Here is a 19889-nt window from a genome sequence, read left to right as displayed (position 1 = left end):
TTTTCCGCATTGAAATTTTGATGATGCAACATTGCGTCATGCAACTATATAGCAACGTATTGTAAACATCATTACACGCACATATTCCTGATGATGCATGCTAGACTTCCCAATAATGCATGCATGACACGCTCGCCTGACAACACTTGCTTGTTAAGGCAGACTTGGCTGCTGATAGGTTATAACTTGTATTTTGTGTGTTTATTTGGAAAATAATGTAATCACTAGACTTTAACTCTGTTATACAACAGATGAAACATGAACAAACTGTTTTTCAACTGTTCTTCTTTCCCTATGCTTCCACTACCGTCTTATTTTTATTCAATGTTCCCTACTACCAGAGGCTACTACCACCCCCCTGGATCGTTCCAGCACCCCCCAGAGAGCAGTGTCACCCACTCTGGGAATCTCTGCATTATATAAGTGTTAAGGAGTAGTTTAAAAAAGCTATAAAGGGCATTTACCCCCCTCTATCTTTCACCCAGAAAAACCTGGAGCCAATTCACCCTTTCCTAAACATACACCCTTATTTCAATGAATTTATTTGCAAATGTTAAATAATGCTTCTATTGAGGAGGAACCTACAAGCCTGGCATCTGAGGCTAGAAAGAAAGCTGTCTTGAAATTTAGGCGATTTTCTGGCCTGCCATATGTTGCAAGGGCCAAATAGCATATGCAGAAAAGATTACTTATCACTGAATCATGGCTGTGAGAAACTTTTCATTGAAATTTTAGACTCTGAGGCTTTGAATTCACCACCAGAATCTTGAATTAACATAGATTTGTGGTTTCCAATTGAATTGTTGAGATCTTCATTACTTGTCAGAGAGGCATTGGATATGACCTAAGTGTTCCAACTTTTAGAAAGGTAGCCATAGGTATATTTGTAAGTGACTGCATTGCCCTCCTGTGGTGAAATGCATACTGCCTGTTTCAGCAAATTGATGTCTTGAGCTATCCTAACATGTGGCCTACATCCACTACCATAATGAAGCAAATACTATTACATCTGCTCCTGGGTGTTTGCCCAAATCGTCTTATTATCCTATTTTACAGTATTGACTTGCTTGAAATAAGTGGGACATCAGAAAATTATTTGGAAATATTTGTTTTTCAGCTGGTCCCCAACTTCAAAGTGGATTTTGGTTGCAAAACTTTGTTTATAAGTCAGTTTCTTTCCTACAAAGTTAATTTCCCTCTAGAAGCAGTGCTATAAGTGATGGCTAAGTTTCCAGACCTAATAATAGAAGCCTATGTGATTCAAAATGTTCCTACAATCATTGTGGAGATGCAGATTTATGTTTGACATAAGGAACATGTCAAACATAAATCTGTATGTTTATACACATTATAATTGGAGGCAGGTTTCCCTTCACTGGGAGTCTTCAGGTATGTCTTAGAAGGGATTCGTGTTCAGGTAAGGGTTTGATTGGATGACCTTATAGAGTCTATTGTTATTTAATCATAATCCTGAGACTTGAGCACCTCTAAAACTTCCCTTTAAAAATGTGCATCTTAGAACCCTGAACCTAATCCAAGGGCTTGAAATTCTGATCTCCTGAGAGGGGAGGGCCTTCAAGGTAGAAAAACAGTGTTCCACAGAATACTGTGGAAAGAGTCAGTGACTGGTCTAATCCCTGGGCACGGTTAATAGAAGGCTATAGCAGCCTTGGGCAGCTAGATGGCACAGTGGATAGAATGCCTGGGCCTGGAGTCAGGAAGACCCAAGTTCACATCTGGCTTCAGATATTTTCTGTGTAACTCTGAGAGAGTCACTTAACTCTGTTTGCCTCAGTTTTCTCATTTGTAAAATGAGCTGGAGAAGGAAATGGCAAACTGCTCCATTATTGTTATCAAGAAAACCCCCAAAGGGGTAATGAAGAATTAGACATGACTGAAATAACTGCACGAGAAAAATTTGGTTTCTGTGCATAGCTTGGTTAGACTATACTGCCTCCAAAAACTTCTCAGGATCATGGTCTTTATAAATGGCTTATTTTTTTTAAGGGAAGGAGGGGAGTTCTCTATATCCAGCTGTAGTTGCTGCCAACTAATAAAGAACTGATTGCAAAGCCTAATGAGGCCTTTATTGAAAAGAAAACTTATCTCTCTTAGGATACCTGGGATGAAATCCTAATTGGAAGTGTGGAAATGAACAAGATTTTGGCTTGCCCCAGGTAAGAGTTCTAACCCCAAATCAGTACTTAAAGGCAATTGGTTATTGTGCACATTTGCCTAACTCTTTCTTGGCTCTGTTGCAGATGTGTCCTGACGACAGTGGACCCAGACACTGGGATCATTAGCAGGAAAGAGCCCCTGGAAACGTTGAAGAGGTAAATCATGGCGGGAAACTGGGGGGTTGGGGGAAGGATACTTTTGATAGTCATGTATTATCATGCTGTCATTGTATTATCATGGCAGAACTAGGTTTAAACATATAGGTAGTTAGGGATTGGACTGAAAGGTCTAGAGCCCTTCAGATCTTAGAGTTTTAGATGCAATGAAGTTAGTTTTTCTACCTTGAAGGCCCAGATGTAAGTGCTGCTTCAGATCACACCCCAAGTTCCTGTAAATACCATTTCTGTTTTCATGGTTGACTGCTCTGTTCTAGAAATCCAGTGATTGATTCATTGTTAAGCTTATGAATTTGTCAGAATTCTAAGGGAATCTGGGCAGGTGGGTAGTGCAGTGGATAGAGTGTTGGGCTTGGAGTCAGGAAGACCTGAGTACAAATCCAGTCTTAGATACTTAGATACTTTGTGTTATCTAGGGCAAGTCACTTAACCCTGTTTGCCTGAGTTGCACATCTGGAGAAGGAAATGGCAAACCACTCCCATATCTTTGCCAAGAAACCCCAAATGGGGTCACAAAGAATTGTACATAACAACTGAACAACTAAGGGAATCTAGAGTAATTCCTCTTTTCATCTCTATTCCATTCAAAGTATTATGAAATTGATTTATGTAGGTAGACAGCATATTTGAACAAATAAATTAAAAACTTTTTTTTTATGGCCTCCAGGGAGGCCTCTCAACATAGATGCAGATGCAGTGCTGGTAAGTTCATATATAATAACAGGATACTCTTGGAAATGCCAGAAATAAGTCTTTCCTGCACTTTCATTCCTATCAACTTTCCAGGAGAGGTTCTAGAAGTTGTTTGCATGACTCCCTGGGCCAGCATATTTGCTTTATATTATGTTTTTTTCATTTGCATGATGATGTTTCTTTGTCCCCTTCAGCTACCGCCTCTGTGATCCAGCAGAGAAGCATATATACAAGTCAGCCCCACTCTTTGGGATGTATTTTTCAGTGGAAAAAATTGGAAGCCTAAAAGTCGGTGACCCTGTGTATCTGATGACTCAGTGATGGAAGTCCTGGGGGGTGACGAGTTGGTATGGTAAATGCAAAGCTTCCTTCCTGCACAAAATTATGATGAAATAAAAATCAAATTGACTTATGTTGGAAGATTTTCCATTTTCCTTTCCTTGGATCTCTGGAGAGTGTAGTCTCCTTGATATGATATTGGAACTTGCAGACATTTCTTTGCCCTCTTCATTCTGACAACTGTAATCTCTATTTTAGTCTCAGCTTTTCCCATTGCAACTTTCCATTAGATTATAAAAAGTTTATGTTGGGTTCCCCAGTGGAATGATGTCCATTGGTTAATATTTCTACTTCATTTCAGATGACCTTCATAATGCAGGTCATGTCTTCTCAAGAGTTATCTATTTATATTTTCTATGTCTGATAGAAAAGTCAAGGAAAGGGACTAGAATCCAAAAGCAACTGTGTGAAGTTGTTAAACCAAATTTAAATTTCATCAAAATTTTAAAAAATGCAATTTAAAGTTCGAGCATTTTCTCCCAAGGGCAGAGAACGATGCCTTTGAGTGATGGTGCAAAGAGCCCTGGATTGGAAGTTAGAGGCCTTCAGTTTAAATTCTGATTTGACTGATTCAGTCAAAGAGCCACACTTGAGGACCTAGAAGCCACAGATTCCCTACCCCTTGCCTAGGCTATGATGACATCATATGTTGCGAAAGAGACCTGTCTGAACACTCTTAGCTGAGACATTTCATCTCCTCTCAGGCAAGGAGTCTTACCCTCAAGGTTGAACAGGATCTCTTTGGGTCCTTAAAAAACATTTCCTTTCAGATAGGCTGCATTAAAATCATTCTAGGAAGAGGACTGCCTCTTATTTCATCAAATTCAGCAGGGAAGATGTTCCTCACTTTCTTCCCTCAGGATTTTGAACAGTAACTTACATTTCTTGCCAGTGTGGCATTATACTGCTACCTCTATTATTCTTATTGATATTCAATTTGATATTACTGATATCTAATTGATATTATTTATCTGGGACATCCATTTCTTAATTTATGATCCTAAGAACTAGGTGTTTGGAAGAACACCTTGTATGCTGGGTGCAAAGCATCCCACATCCAGGTGACTAAAACAGCTGACACTGGACAACTTGTGATGAATGAGTAATTCCTGCATGTCAAGACCATGGGTATGAAAGTAATGGATAATTAATCGTTCCGTGATGGCTTGATTGTCATACATTCTTTTAATCTCTGTCATCTTGTCTAGGTCTGTATATTCCTCTGCCCTTTTACAAATTCATTGATTTATTATTCACCAAATAATTGTTTGAGGGAATATTATTTGCCAGGCACCGTCACAAGGTATATGAGAGAAAAAAAACAGTGGACGAGACATTATTTTTGTCCCCGAGGAGCTTACAATAGAAAAGAAGACAAAATTGCCACAATACAACACATAAGTAGAATATGAAGGATATAGAAGGGTTAATAGCATTTGGGCTGTATCTTGAAGGATGGACAGAATTGCTGTAAAGAAAGATTGGGAAGGGGGTGTATGTTTTATAGAATGAGAGGCTGCTATGAACAGAGGTGTAGAAGCTAGAAATGATAGGGGGTGTTCAGGGAATGCGTATCTAGAACATAGAGTTCTTAGAGGGAACTAGTGGAAAATTGGCAGACAAGGGTAGTTTGGGCCAGGTTATAAGAGATCTTTGACTGCCCAACTAAGAACATGGAGTTTATTCAATGCACATAAAGGAACGGTTTGTTTTTGAGAAGAGTAGCTTGATTGATGGGTGTGATACGGTCTGACCACTTGCGTGGAAGAACTGGAGTAGGGAAGGAGGTGGAGGGTTTGTAGGAGAAATTAAAAGTAGGGGTCAGGTAGCGATTGTGGTGCTGAGGGAAACATAGAATCTCAGAATTGGAAGGGACTTCAGGTATTATCTAGTCTGACCTAGGGGCAGCTGGGTGGTTCTGTGGATAGAGTGCTGGGCCTGAAGTTGGGAAGACTCATCTTCCTGAGTTCAAATCTGGCCTCAAACACGTAGAAACTGTGTGATCCTGGGCGAGTCACTTAATCCTGTTTGCCTCAGTTTTCTCATCTGTAAAATGAGCTGGAGAAGGAAATGAATGCAAGCCAGTCCAGTATCTTTGGCAAGAAAATCTCAAATGGGGGTCACAAATAGTCAGACATGATTGAAAAAAACAACTGAACAACAGTCTGATCATAATTGATTTCAAGCAATTTAAAGTTTGAGAATTTTTCCTCGGGGCAGAAAATTGTGCCTTTGAATGGCAGTGAGATGGATTTGGAGTTAGAGGCTTAGGTCCCTTGAGGGGAGTGAAGAAGATTTAAACATGGCATAACAGAGTCAGTAAGTATGAGGAACAAATCTGGAACTATAATAGTGTTACTGGGTTGTTTTTTTTTTTGAGGGGCATTATGGTATATATAATGGAAAGAATGCTAGATCCAAGTTAAGACAGACTTGGCTTTGAGTTCCAACTCAAGCACTTAACTAAGTGACCATGTGAACCTCAGTTTCCTTAGCTGTAAAAGTTAATATAATGTAAAATTAAGTGCTTCCCTTAATCACAAGTTTGTTGGGAAGATCAAATGAGGCAATATATATAAAGAGCTTTATAAACTTTACAGACTCTATTTTCCATTCGTTCTAGTAGCTTTTTGAATTGTCCTTCATAATTTGTCTTGACTATTGTCCTATCTATACTAAATTAGTGTAAAGAGATGAATATAGAATTATTAATACAGGATTATTATTATTGTCTTGCTGAAATTAGATATTTATTAATAAATTAGAATTTATTATGCACTCTGTCAGATAGAGGCACATAGTAAATGGTTGTTAAACAAAATTGAATTAGGCCAGGAAAACACAGCTCTATTATTCTGTTCAGTAGTTATTTGGTCACAAGAAGAAAAAAGATGAATTAGAATTGCCTAGAGTTAGGAAGCCTGCCCAAACTCTTACAGATTATTAATGGAAGAGCAGGATCTGAGATTTTAAACACCTTGGGTCTCTTTTGCTGCTCAGTTATTGAGAAATATTATTGACCAAATACCGGCTGTCTGTTGGATGCTTCAGGGAACATGGAGAAAGATACTTGGCCACAAGGAAATCTGGATGGAACTTAGTTTAAACTGAAAAAATGTTACTCCTAATACAGATCTCACCTTATATTATTTTGTGATATTTCCATCGTACTCAGCAAAGGGCTTGACACACAGCAGGCATCCAATCGATGCTTTCTCGCATTTTGTGATTAAATGGACAACATCTAGAATTCAGAGGCCATTTTTTTTTCCTTTCAGTTGGAACACACGCAATTCAATCTCGGCTCCTCACTATCAACCCACACATGCAATCCTTGAAAAATCTTCTTTCTGGGGCAGCTAGGTGGCACAGTGGGTAGAGCACCGGCCCTGAAGTCAGGAGGACCTGAGTTCAAATCCGGCCTCAGACCAAACACTTGACACTTACTAGCTGTGTGACCCTGGCAAAGTCACTTAACCCCAATTGCCTAAAAGCAAATAAATAAATAAAAGAAAGAAAGAAAAATCTTCTTTCTACCTCTAAGTCATCTCTAACTCCTCTTCTCTCCTTTCATGTAGACATCACCCTACTTCAGGCCAACATCACCTCTTTACTGGGCAACTGCAGTAATTGCCTCTTCATTGGTCTTCCTACCCAAAGTCTCTCTTTGGTCCAACCTGTTCTCCACAAGGCATCAAAGTGATTTTCCCAAAGCACAAGCCTGACCATGTCATTCTCATACCTAACAAATTACGGTGGCTTCCCATTGCCTTTGGTAGCGAGTATAAACTCCTCTGTTTGGCATTTAAAGGTCTTTACAACTTGGCCCTATTTTACTTTTCCAGTCTTATTACACATTACTCCCTTTCCCAAACTCCAAGGTATAGCCAAACTGGTCTTGCTGACACTCCTTTTCTTAACTTTATGCATTCATTTTAGCTATTTCCCATGTTTGGAATGCCCATCTTCCTCCTTTGTGATTCTTGCAATACCTTTGTGACGAGCAATTCAGAACCTCTCTGGGCCTCAGTTTTCTCATCTGTAAAATGGGTTAGATTAGATGATCTCTGAAGTGATTTCCAGCTCTAGATCTATGATCCTATGAGTTAATTACACATATGATATCACAAGTAGGGAACTGCCTTACCCTTGCCCTCAAATTAAAAAAAAATTCTCATCTATTGAAGTGACATGAGGTGGGGGATGTGACCCTGGGATATTATGTCAGAGCAACCTAGAAAGTAAAATAACTGCAGTCTTTTTTTAATTCATTCAGGTTACAATACTGAAAAGCGACTGACCAGGATCTCACAGCGACATCTCTACAGACCCCATAACATAAAACGTTTTCATAGATTTGTCTTGGAAAAATTCTATAATATTTCTGACTCCCTACTGACACTTATGTTCTGTATGTTAATGTGACAAAAGGAAAAATCTGGGGTGGGATGGCTGGGGAGAGGCTGGTCTAGGAGAAGAATGGATAATAATAATAAGCTAAACTTTCTGTGGTAGTAAAGAAATGGAAACAAAGTAGATTCCCATTTATTGGGGAATAGCTAAACAAATTTTGGTACATGAATGTAATGGAATGTTAATGTGCTGTAAGAAATGATGAAGTGATGGAGACAGAGAAGCATGGAAAGATCTATATGAACTGATGCAGAGTGAAATAAACAGAAGAAAGAAAAAAAACAACACTCACAATGACTACAGTGATGCAAATGAAATTAAACAGAATTAATGTAATCAAATTAAACAGAAAGAATAAGCACAACATAATCAAAAGTGAAAAGTTGAAAATTTACAAAGAACAAACATGGCCCAAAGAACAGAAATGAGAAGACACGCCCACCTCACTCCTTTGCAGACGTGGGGATGTCCACAGGAATGGTGTGTTTCTCATGTGTTCAGACTTTTTTGATATGTTGATCAGTTTTGCTAATTTTTTCTTCTTCCTTTTTTTTTTCCTTTAAAAATATAATTTGTAATATGGAATGGCTCTCTTGGATGAGAAAAGAGGAGGAACACTGGAAGAAATTCTGGTAATTCTAGGGGGCAGCTAGGTGGCACAGTGGATAGAGTATTGGCCCTGGAGTCAGGAGGACCTGAGTTCAGATCCGGCCTCAGACACATAACGCGTACTAGCTATGTGACCCTGGGCAAATTACTTAACTCCGTTGCCTAACAAAACAAAAATTCTGGTGATGTAAAAAATTGAAGACATCAATAAAATTCGTTTTTTCAAAAATAGACTAATTAAAAATGGCATCTCTTAAAAGTAACAGAAAGAACTGAGGAAAAATTAGCAAGCCTGCTAAAGTGTAATGTTTCTGACATTCCCTATTTGAGGATAAATCGGAGTACTCAGACACTTGCTTCTTTCACATCTTCCTACTGTCTTTTTACCACTAGTAGACTCTATTTCACGAATCACTTGTTATCTTTATTTTCCTGCCATTAGGAAATAGGACTGTACTTGATATGTGAGTTTTTAATATGGAGAGACATTATTTTGGAACTTTTCTGGGACAGGAATATTTCTAACAAGAATGGAGGGCAGGAGAATAGAATTTCGATTGGAATGGAGTTATAAGGCTGGGATTGGCCTAAGGGGAGTGTATGAATGCTTTTAGAGATATTGAAAATTAGCTTAAACTAATGGACATTTCCTATTTTAGCAACATGATTAAGAATGAAATCTCCCTGAATCAGTGTGCCAATGAGATAATTTACTTCTGCTTTTATGATATTTTTATTGTAATCAATATAAATTTAAATTAAACATTCTGAAATTTTGAGGCTTATGGGCTTTTGTTCCTGGCTGTATTTGAATTTTCACCATTTATTTTTCTCCAGTCTTTATGGTTTAAGAACACAGTAACTTTCATAGAAATGGCTACCTCACTTTATTATTTTTACTTTGTGTTTCCATGTCACATTAGTGAATTAAGGAATTGAGAGTGGTAATAGGAGCTTATTCGTTTTGCCCGCTATACAAAAGCAAATGTCTTCTAAATTGGTGATTTTGTGGTAAATCAGAAAAATGAAAAACAACCCATGTGCCAAACTTACTTATATGAAACTAAATTACTAGAAGGATATTTGGGGGACAGAAGGGGGGGTCTCCAGGAAAAGGTATGGGAACATAACACTTCCAATGGGGGCTGTGTTCCACCAGGTCCTGGGGGTGGATGAGGAACGTCTCTTGTCTTTGGGTTACAGTTGATCCTTCTGGTATAGGCGCTGAATGCTGGGATGAAGGTCTGTGAAGAAAGCAGTAACTCAAGGATGGAGGCTTCTGCCATTAACTTATGTTCAGGAGAAACTTTATTTCCCCTAGTTGGGTATGATGGCTCTTCTCAGTTTTTTCTGTTCAGAAACTATAAACTCAAAGGTCAACAGACAGTGACTGGGCAGAAGCAGAAAAATACTTGATTCTCATCTTTCTCACAGCCTCAGAGTGTTGTCTTGGGATTGCCCTTAGCTGCACGTCCCTAGAGCTAAAGGAATCAGCCCTCTGCACAGAGTTTTCTATAGCCAGCTAAAGCTCCTTGGGATTTTGGACAAAGGCCTTAATTTTCAAATATGCCAGAAGATGGCAAAAGAGGCCTGGGGCAATCCATGCCTGGAAATTGGAACTGCAAGGATTGGATAGAATTTACACATGGCTTTGGAGTCAGGATGTGAGTTCAAATCCAGTCTCAGACCCAGGACATTTACTAGCTGTGTGACCCTGGGCAAGTCACTTAACCCTGATTGCCTCACCAAAAAAGCAAAAAAAAAAAAGGCACAAAATATTTATTAGGAAAAAAAAAAGAATTCACACATGGCTTCAGCTGCGTAGCTTCATCCCAAGTTGGTGGGATAGCAGCCACACCTAGAAGATATCCCCATAGGTAGAGCATGTACATACACACAGCTTTATATCAAGTGTGGTGTCCCAGGCCCTGGTCATGCCCTTTCTGCAGTAGGTGTTATTTATGACTCAGACTTCTCATGACCTCCTGTCTCCCCTCCGTACTCCAGTGCCTAATGTTTGGAGCCTGAACACACACAACAACATTGTTACCTCCACTATCATGGACTGTGGAGGTTGGGGGCACCTACCAACTGGTAATACCCCAGTCCTGTGGCTATCAAATCTGTCCTTCTTTCTCCTCTGAGTCCTGTGATTCAGAGTTCCCATTTCTTGAGATGAAAACCCCCTTCCCCATTACCTCTCTCTAATCCTGTAGACTCAACTCTACCCTTTCCCAGTCCTTTTCCTTTTGCTTTCTTTCCATTTTCCCTCCCTGGAACTCCTAACACTGACAAACTTCCTTTCATTCTAGATTTTCTTTAACGTTCTGTATTTTTGTATTTGTAGAAACTTCCTTCCTTCCAGAAGATACTGCATTCTTAGCTTCCAAAATATATTCCAGAATGCGTGCCAAAATACACTAGACCAGAAGGAGGCAGCATCCTCCTTGTTCTCTACTGTCATTTACAGGACTTTCTCATACCACAGTCATAAAACCTCCCCCTTTTCTTTTTGAGGGTCACTCTGTTGGCCTCCTTCATTGAGTTTAGATTCTTTTTTCAATGATCTAGAGGTCTCCAGGTTACTTACTTTCCATTTGCAAGGAGGCTAGTACTGGTAAATGTCTTCCTCTCAGCCCCAACCCTTGCCCTGATAAAGTATGCGTACTTACATGCCACAGTAACAGCCACGTTGTTTGATGACTAAGTGATAGACTTAGCCCTTCTCAGCAATGCAAGGATCTAAGACATCTCCAAAGGTCTCACGATGGAAAATGCTATCCACCTCCAAAGGAAGAACTATGGAGTTTGAATGCAGATCAAAGCATACTATTTGCTATTTTTTTTTCTTCTGTTGTGTTTTGTTTCCTCTTTCTGGTGGTTCCTCCTATTGGTTCTAATGCTTCCTTATAGCATCACTAATGTGAAAATACACTTAATCGGAATGTATATGTATAGCCTCTATCAGATTGCATGCTGTCTTGGGGAGGGAGGGGGCCTCACTTCCTTTCTCTTTAGTCTTAACCTTACAGAAAGCCAATTATACTTGTACACTGTTCTCCAACCTTGACCCTCCTACCCCTTTTCTTCCCACTGTTCAAACCTTGACAGTCTTCAAATGAGGACCATCTTCACCATCTCCCATTTCCCATGATACTGAATATCTTTAAAGGAAATTAGACTGCGGTGCCAACTGCATCACTACAAATTCAAGCTCCCCCCCCCCCATTAGGTCCTCATTACCATCTGACAAAATTTTAATTCTTCCTCATTGACACTCTAGATTTGTTGCAAACCTCTTCTCACCTGGAGATTTCCTGCTCACCCAGGCCTTTCCTTCCTTTCTCTTTCTTCAGCTCCTTTCAGATGGATGTTGCAGGATGTTTATCTGCCTGGGGCCCCTTGGAGCATTACTTCCCTCAGTTTTGCTGAGGCACTGGGAGAGCTGGTTGCTGTAGAATTTCGAGGCACCTGGTAGTTTTCCAAGCCGGTTTCCACTGGTTCCCCCACCCTCAGTGAGGCACTTGGGGGTCCAAGTGTTGGTGTTTGCCTGCTCCACCACCTGGGTTTCAGGATCTCCTCCAGTTATGCTAAGGTGGGACTTTCCACTAGCTTGCTGGGACCCCTCCCGTTCAGTACTGCTCCCCTTCCCCCAGGGCAAGAGGGGCCTTTCCCATTAATCCTATCCTGGGCTACTGGACTGCTGCACCCTATTGTTCTTCTGATTCAGCTATTCCTGGGTTTTTCCTGGGGTGATATTTTCTGGGCTTTCAGAGGTTAAAAAGGGAGGGTAAGAGCGATTTACTTCTTATTCCACCATCTTGACTCCCGCTAACCTCTTCTCTCCTTAAGTTCCCAATGCCACACCAAACCCTTCTCTCATCAGATATCTCCAACTTACTTTTTAAAAAAATTAATTTATTTTGATTTATCAACAATCACTTCCATATGCTTTTGAGTTTAAAATTTTTCTCCCCCTCCCTCCCCACCATCCTCCCCAAGACGGTGCACAATCTGATATAGCCTATACATATACATTCCTATTAAACATATTTTCACATTAGTGATGTCCAACTTAACATAATGACAAAATTGGGGACATCTGTTTTAAGGTCCCTCGTGTCCTGTACTCCAGACCTCACAGTCCTCTACACCCTCCCCCAACCTGTACTGCTTTATTCCCATCAATGAGGAAGGACTGATCTTTCTTCTTGTCAAAGGCGCCACTGTCAACATTCCTCCTCTCTCATGTTCAATTTCATCTTAGCTCCTGGAGCCCTGCCCACTTCCTATAAACATATTCAGATATGCCTCATCTTTTAAAAAATCCTCACTTGATTTTACTGTCCTCTCAATCATCCTATCCCCTCCTATCCCCTCCTATCATCATATATCTCTTCTCCATTTTACTACCATATTCTAGGGGAAAAAATAATCTAAATTCATTTCTTTTATTTCCTCACTACTCATTCATTCTCAGCTCTCACAATCTGGCTTCTGATCCCACCACTTGACTGATACTGTTCTCCCTCAGGTTACCAATGATCTTTTAGGTAATGAAACAGCCTTCTTTCCATCTTCGTTCTTTGTACCCTCTAGCTTCTGACACTGTTAGCCACCTGCTTCTTTCTGGATGCTTGGCCTCTCTGCTATTCCCCTCTCCTGATTCTCCTGCCCCATGTCTGAGTGTTCTTTTTCAGTTCCCCATGTTGGGTTATCAGTTATCTCCTGTCTCTTCATATGACTGTTCTCTAGAGCTCTGTCTTCAGTTTTCCTATATTTTCTTTCTACATTTCCTCCCTTTATGATCTCACTTACTCCAAGTTGTTGTTGTTCACTTGTTTCAGTTATATCCAACTTTTTGTAACTCCATTTGAGGTGTATTTGGCAAAGATGTTGGAGTGGTTTGCAATTTCATTCTCTCACTCATTTTAGAGATGAGGAAACTGAGGCAAACAGGGTGAAGTGACTTGCCCAGGGTTACACAGCTAGCAAGTGTCTGAGGCCAGATTTGAACTTAGGAAGAAGTCAATACTGTCATTTCCAAGACTTTCTCATAACACAATCATAAAACCTCCCCAACTTGATATTCTATCTCCTATCTCCATGTATTCACACAAGTTGCCCCATATCTGAAATGCATTCCTCTCAATATACCTGAAATGTAGTCTTCTCTAGTTCTTTTTATTGGAGGTTCAGCTTAAGTACTACCTCCTCCATGAAGTCTTCCCTGATTGAGCTAATGTTCTGTCTTTCCTAGTATACTTATTTTAATAAATGTTGTATTCTTTCCCTAGCCTCTGATAAAGCCAAATTTGTGGGAAGAAATGGATAAGAGTCCAACAGAATGGGCAGATATGGATCTAGTTTTAATCTGTGCGACTGGAGAGAACATTCACATCTATGAGATCATAGAGGCAGTTAAGTATTCTCCTCCGGGTATCTAACACAGTACCTTTCACAAAGTAGGCAGTTAATAACAAATGTTTTGTGAATTTGCCCAAGGTCAATATGAAGAGAATTCCATTCTATAGTCATTCTTTTTATCTCCTTTGATATTTTACTCAAACTCTACTGTTTTATTCCAGCCAAGGAGGAAGGATTGGTCTTTCTCCTTGTTAAAGTCTCCTTTGGGAAGTTGCTCCATCAATGCACCTTTATGGTATAGTGCAAAGTTTGTAGTCAGGGGACCTATGGTTCAATCATAGCCTTGTCATTTGCTACTTCTGTCATCTTGGGTAAGCCACTTAACTCCTATAGGCTTCTTTTTCTTAATTCATAGAAAGAGGGGGTTGGGCTGGATGATCTGAAGTCCCTTCCAATTCTAAATCTATGATCAAATGAAACCCTGGATCTTGAGTTCTCCCCAAATCTAAGTTCCCTGTGGGGCAGGGCCATCTGTGTCCTGGGCAACCTTTAGAAGTGATTAAATCTGAAAACCAGATTTTCAGTATCCTATGGGAAATCGAAGAATTTGGTTAGAACAAAACAGATGATGACCCTTGAATTTTCAAATTAAAAAGCTGAGGTGGGAGGAAGAGGAGGAGTAGAAACATAACAATTAGTGATATGTATGTGTATGAGTGTAAAGAAACTTTTAGTTCAGAATCATGTACACTGCTGTGCCAAGACATGAGACATTATGATATAATGGAAACGCAGCTGGATTAAGAGTCAGAGGACCTGTGCTCATTCCTAGTTCTCCTACTTCCTATCTGCATGACCTTTCGCAAGTCACAACTTCTCTAGGCCTCATTTTCTTCATCTGTAAAATGAGAGGATTAGACCAGAAGACCACAGAAATTCCTTTCTAGTTTTAAATCTATGATTTCATTTCCAGACTCATATCTACAACTATTAATCAATGTTTCTTCCTCTAGGGCTAGACTTGTCCCAGTTTACTCTTCCCTCTTATCTGCTGGTGGAAAACATTACATCATTAACTCCTTTTCTCATCCTTCCTGTTCCCTCCCCTTCCCCTTTGTATACTTCTATAGGTTTTTCCTAGAGGTTAAGGGAGAAGGTGGTGTGAAGTGGGCAGAGAGGGTGGAGAGAGTAGAACTGGGAGACAAAAGAGGTGATAATTTTAATCCTAAAAGTTCATGGATGAGAATAGAGAATGAGGAAAATTATAGGAATGTTTCAGTTATTATTCAGTAAATATTAAGGTGCTCCACCGGTGCCCTTTCTCTAGGTGCTGGGAAGTCAAACACTAAACTAAGTGTGGTGTCTATGAGAAACAGCTAAATATTCCTCTTGCTTCAGGCAAGCATTGCATTTGTACACAGTAGTGGGAACAGATTCTTTCTAGATCTTAATCAGATGCAGGCATCACAACCAGCCTAATCAGTGCTGGGCTGGGTACCAAATACCATGGTTAAAAAAGAACCAGCCCTTACCTTCTCTCTATTCTAGCCAAAATGGAACCCAATGTTGCCTAAGCTCTGCATTTCATCCCTTAACATCATGACCTTGCCTAGGCTGCCTGTTATGGAAAGCATGCCTTCCTCCCCACCCTTTTTAGAAGCCCTGTCTTCCTCAAAGACTCAGTTCATGGACTACCTCCTAATGGAAGCCTTTCCTAATGCCTCTACGTGTTAGTATTCTCTCTCATCTCAAATGATCATGTATATACTTATCTATTTACATGTTGGGGTATAGGAGTGTTCGGGGAAGACTAGTACCTCTGGTGTGAGGGCTGCTGAGCCCTTTTGAGGGCTGCTTGCCTCTTTTGGTGTCCACCTGATTCATCCAATTCTCACCTGCGGCTCCAAGAAGCTATAGTATACGCAATAGCAAGATCTGGGTAACTGTTTTGGCAGATGGGTTAAACCAGGTTGAGGATGACTGAGGGGATCTCAAACCTGTTGGTGAGCTAGAGTGGTGTCTACTTCAAGCATGGGAGGACTTCTCATGGCAGAATGGGCAAATGAGAACAATTTCTTCCAGTGGCCATGAAGGAGGCTGAAGCAGGTGTTGTGGAGCCCTTTCAGTTTGGTCAGACATGGAAAACATCAAGGTCATTCACTGTATCCTAGGCCATCACCAGCTGTCTTGACTTTTGCCTTGCCACTGGACTGTGATGACTCTGAAAGAGAGTCAGGTGGAAGACTCTGTGCAATTCTGCTTCACTTAAATCCAATTTATGCACGAGTCAAAAGACATCACCCGTACCATTTTACCCCAACATAGTGATGTCATTTTGGTCCTCTTCAAGAACAAAGGACAACCCACCAACCAATCAACCAACAGGTTGTATCCCTCTAATAACATGTAAACTCCACAAGGGGCTGTTTTTACTGTTTTGAATTTTGTCTTTGCGTTCTCAGTTCTGCATACAGTGACTTGAACACAGTAAGGATTGGATAAGGAACATTTGGGATCATAGTGTCAGGGGTGGAGTTTGGGGAGGAAATAAAACACTCATGTGAAAGAGTCTGGAGAGTCTTTCTAGAAAGGCATGATAACGTGCAATAAATGCACTTTGCTCCCTGTATTGGAGCATGCACAGACATTCTGTAACTGGTTCCAGTGCCAACCATAAGATGAAGAGGTTGACTGTTGATTGGTTGCGCAACCAGAACTGGGGTGCCCTCAGAAAAAGGTACTAGTTAACCAGCCAATTTTCTTGCCTCTTGATCTTTGCAGACTGGCTGACACAAGTGCTTGGCATATAAGGAGCTTAATAAATATTTATTGATTGGAGAAGAAGGATGAGATACTGAGGGTATAGAGGTCAGGAGAGGCCATAAACTCTTACCCAAGCTGGCATAAAGCCTGGTGGATTCTGCTGCAAATGCCATTTGATGGAGAGATCTTTGATACCTCTCCTGACCTTTCAAAGTTCACATGGTCATCACTTAGTCCAGAGGTGGGGAACCTGCAGCCTCACGGCCACATGCGGCTCTTTAGGGCCTCAAGTGCAGCCCTTTGACTGAATCCAAACTTCCCAGAACAAGTCCCTTTAATTAATAAACTTGTAAAACTTGGACTTAGTTAAAAGGTTGCACCCAAGGACCTAGAAGGCCACAGACGGCCTTGAGGCTGCAGGTTCCCTGCCCCTGAAGTCAATTCCAAATCCAGATACTCATTCAACTAAGATCAGAAAATAAGCCCTCCAAAACCAATGGTATTTCAAGGGCTCTTGCAGGGGGTAGCACTTGAGTTAATCCTCGAAAAGAGATAGGACTTAGTGGTTATCTACAATTCTCTCTGATGATCTAATACTGATGCTCAAGTCTCATCTGCCATGAAAGCTTACCTGACAATTTCAGTCTACAATGATCCCTTTCCTTCCTGAACTTTAGACTGTGAGTTCCTTGAGGGTGGGGACTGTTTTTGCCTTTCTTTGTATCCCAAGCACTTAGCAGATACTAAATAAATGCTAATTGACTTGATTGGACACTTTATGTGCTCTGAAATATTTATCGAATAATTAACAAATCTTCACCTCTATAAGGTTCAGGGAGGGTACAGCCATATAGTTCGGGTTCTAAGAATGGGAGCAGAAATGAAAGGGGATAGGGAGGAAAAAGGACAAGGGCAGGTTACTAACAATAGCAAAGAGGGGAGGAGCCAGGACTGTGGAGCGATGAGGAGCAGTGCAGGAAGGAGCTTCCACCTCCAAATTCCTCCAACAGATCTAGAAAAAGCACCAGACACACTCCTGTTGGGAAATTCAAGAAAGAGTCGTAGCGAATCATTTTTACAGGCAGGGTTGGCACAAGGAGATAGAGAAATCCATGGACACTGGGGACTAGGCATAGTGTGGAGCGCTTGGAGCAGAGCATACAGGAGCCCGGAGAGAGGCTGTAAACTGAGGCAAGAAGTGGTTCCAGACCCATACTGGGGCACCCCCCAGGCCCTTACCTGGACAGAGACAGATGTGAACTGGCACCTTTGTTGCCTATTACCTAGTGCTAGGTCACAGAACCAGGGTGGACCGATGGGGATCGGGGTGGAAATGGACCTTTGCCTCTTCCATCTTCCCCAAAGGTCGCAGGCCCTAGGTGGTATATAGAGAAGAGCAAGTTGAGGAGCCAGCAGCTGAAATCTGGTGCAGATACCAGAAGCGGGTAGGGTATCTGTCCTAGCCTCCAGCCCAATCTGACAACTCTAGAAGAATAACCAGGGCAGGAATCCCAAACCAAAGGGGAGACTGCAGTTCTGTAACTCTAAACTAGTAGAGATTCTCCATTAGATGACAGTGGCATAGTGACATCTAGAAGCAGTCTACTGCTGCTCAGATTCAAACTTAGGTTAGGAACTTGTAGAGTTTAGGCCAGGAAGCTAGTAGTCAGATTTGGCTCTGGATCAGATCACTTTGGGAGCACTGAAAAGTTTGTAGTTCCAGGGCCTAAACTGACCCTCAGATCCTGGAACAACACACATTCAATACACCAAGGAAGCAGCAGTAGGATCTTCCCTATTGAAGTATAAGACCTGACCCTAAGAGTCCAAAGCTGGAAAGTAGGCTGAAAGAATGAGCAAATAGAAAGAATCCCACCATAAAAAGCTACAAGGACACACAAAATACAAACCTAGAAGAGAATGACTCCAAAATATCTACAAGAAAAGCCTCAAAGGAAAACACAGGCTGGGCACACATTCAATGAGAATTCTCCAAAGAGATGAAGCAAGAGTTTTTTTCCTTTTTTTTTCCCTTCCTTTTTGGCAAAGCAATTGGAGTCAAATGACTTGCCCAGGGTCACACAGCTAATAGGTGTCAAGTGTCTGAGGCCAGATTTGAACTCAAGTCCTCCTGATTCCAAGGGCAGAGCTCTATCCACTGTGCCATCTACCTGCTCGAAGAGTTTTTAAAAAGAGTTAAATTGCTGGATCAAAGAAATAAAACATATACTTTTAAAAAGTTAATTTTTTTTGTCAATGAATTGAGACTGCTAAAGGAAAAAAATCAGAAAGAAAATGAAAGCTGTGGAAGAAAGAACTGGAAAAGGAATTAGCAGCTTGCCAAAAAGAAGTACAAAACCTGGACTGAGCAATAAACTCTGAAAAATAGAAAGAATCAAATAGCAGATGACTCCATGAGAGAAGAAATATTAAAACAAAGTCAAATGTCTGGAAAAAAAGAACATTCAAGCTGTCTCATTGCAAAAACAACTGATCTGGAATACAGATTGTGGAGAAAAAATTTAAGAATAATCAGACTACCTGAATGCTATAACTAAAATAAGAAGCTAGACATCATATTTCAAAAGATCTTAAAAGAAAACTGCCCAGATCTCTTAGAAACAGAGAGCAATGTAGAAATAGAAGGAATCCACTGGTTACTTCCTGAAAGAATCACCAAATGAAAACTCCTAGGAAGTATGGCCAAAATTCAGAGCTTCCAGGTCAAAGAAAAAAATGCTTCAAGCAGCCAGCAAAGAAGAATTGAAGTACTGAGGAGCCACAGTCAGGATTATGCATGATTCAGCAACTACTATTGTAAAGAAGAGGAGAGCTTGGAATACCATAGTACAGAAGACAAATATGTGTCTATGTATGTATGTATGCATATATATGCGTGCGCGTGCACACACACACACACACACACATATACATATATATGTAAAATCTTACAGCCATGAGTTACTTACCTAGCAAAATTGAATATAATCCTATAGGAGAGAAAAGGGATCTTTAAAGAAATAGAAGACTTCCAAGCATTTTTGATGAAAAGACCAGAACTTTATAGAAATTCTGAAGTTCAAATACAGCAGTTAAAAGAAAAATAAAAGTGTAAACACAAATGAACAATGATAAAGGACTAAACAAGGATAAACTGCTAGCATTCTAGATACATATATTCCCTTTGAGCCCTACATCATCAGGAGTCATAATTAGACAGAATTAGGCTGACATGATGACAGAAGATCTGGAACTAATTCTCATCTGTCTTGATTTTAAAAGAGGAATGGAAAGAGAGAGAAAGAGGAATATACTAGAGGAAGAAGGGGAAAAATTAGGAGGAAATTATCT

At 40.4% G+C, this 19889-nt stretch overlaps 1 protein-coding gene across 3 annotated transcripts in view; it reads left to right on the top strand.

Annotated features, from left to right (window-relative positions):
* Positions 1 to 9193, top strand: part of MTARC2 (mitochondrial amidoxime reducing component 2) — a 41613-nt gene extending 32420 nt beyond the window's left edge. The window contains exons 5-8 of one of the 3 annotated variants that reach the window (XM_020982229.2): positions 2116 to 2177; positions 2262 to 2333; positions 3242 to 3394; positions 7663 to 9193. In XM_020982229.2, coding sequence (XP_020837888.1) covers positions 2116 to 2177; positions 2262 to 2333; positions 3242 to 3368 — 261 coding nt within the window. In that variant the 3' untranslated portion in view covers positions 3369 to 3394; positions 7663 to 9193. Of the gene's footprint in view, positions 1 to 2115; positions 2178 to 2261; positions 2334 to 3241; positions 3400 to 7662 lie in introns of those variants that run through there. The other 2 variants (XM_020982228.2, XR_013487300.1) reach the window with 2 other exon arrangements.
* Positions 9194 to 19889: the final 10696 nt, after the last annotated feature.

Source organism: Phascolarctos cinereus, unplaced genomic scaffold, assembly GCF_003287225.1.
Source record: "Phascolarctos cinereus isolate Bilbo 61053 unplaced genomic scaffold, phaCin_HiC Scaffold_5;HRSCAF=322, whole genome shotgun sequence".
In the NCBI taxonomy this organism is placed as follows: domain Eukaryota; kingdom Metazoa; phylum Chordata; class Mammalia; order Diprotodontia; family Phascolarctidae; genus Phascolarctos; species Phascolarctos cinereus.
The sequence above is the reverse complement of the archived record's forward strand: the minus strand, read 5'-3'. Positions and strand labels throughout refer to the sequence as shown.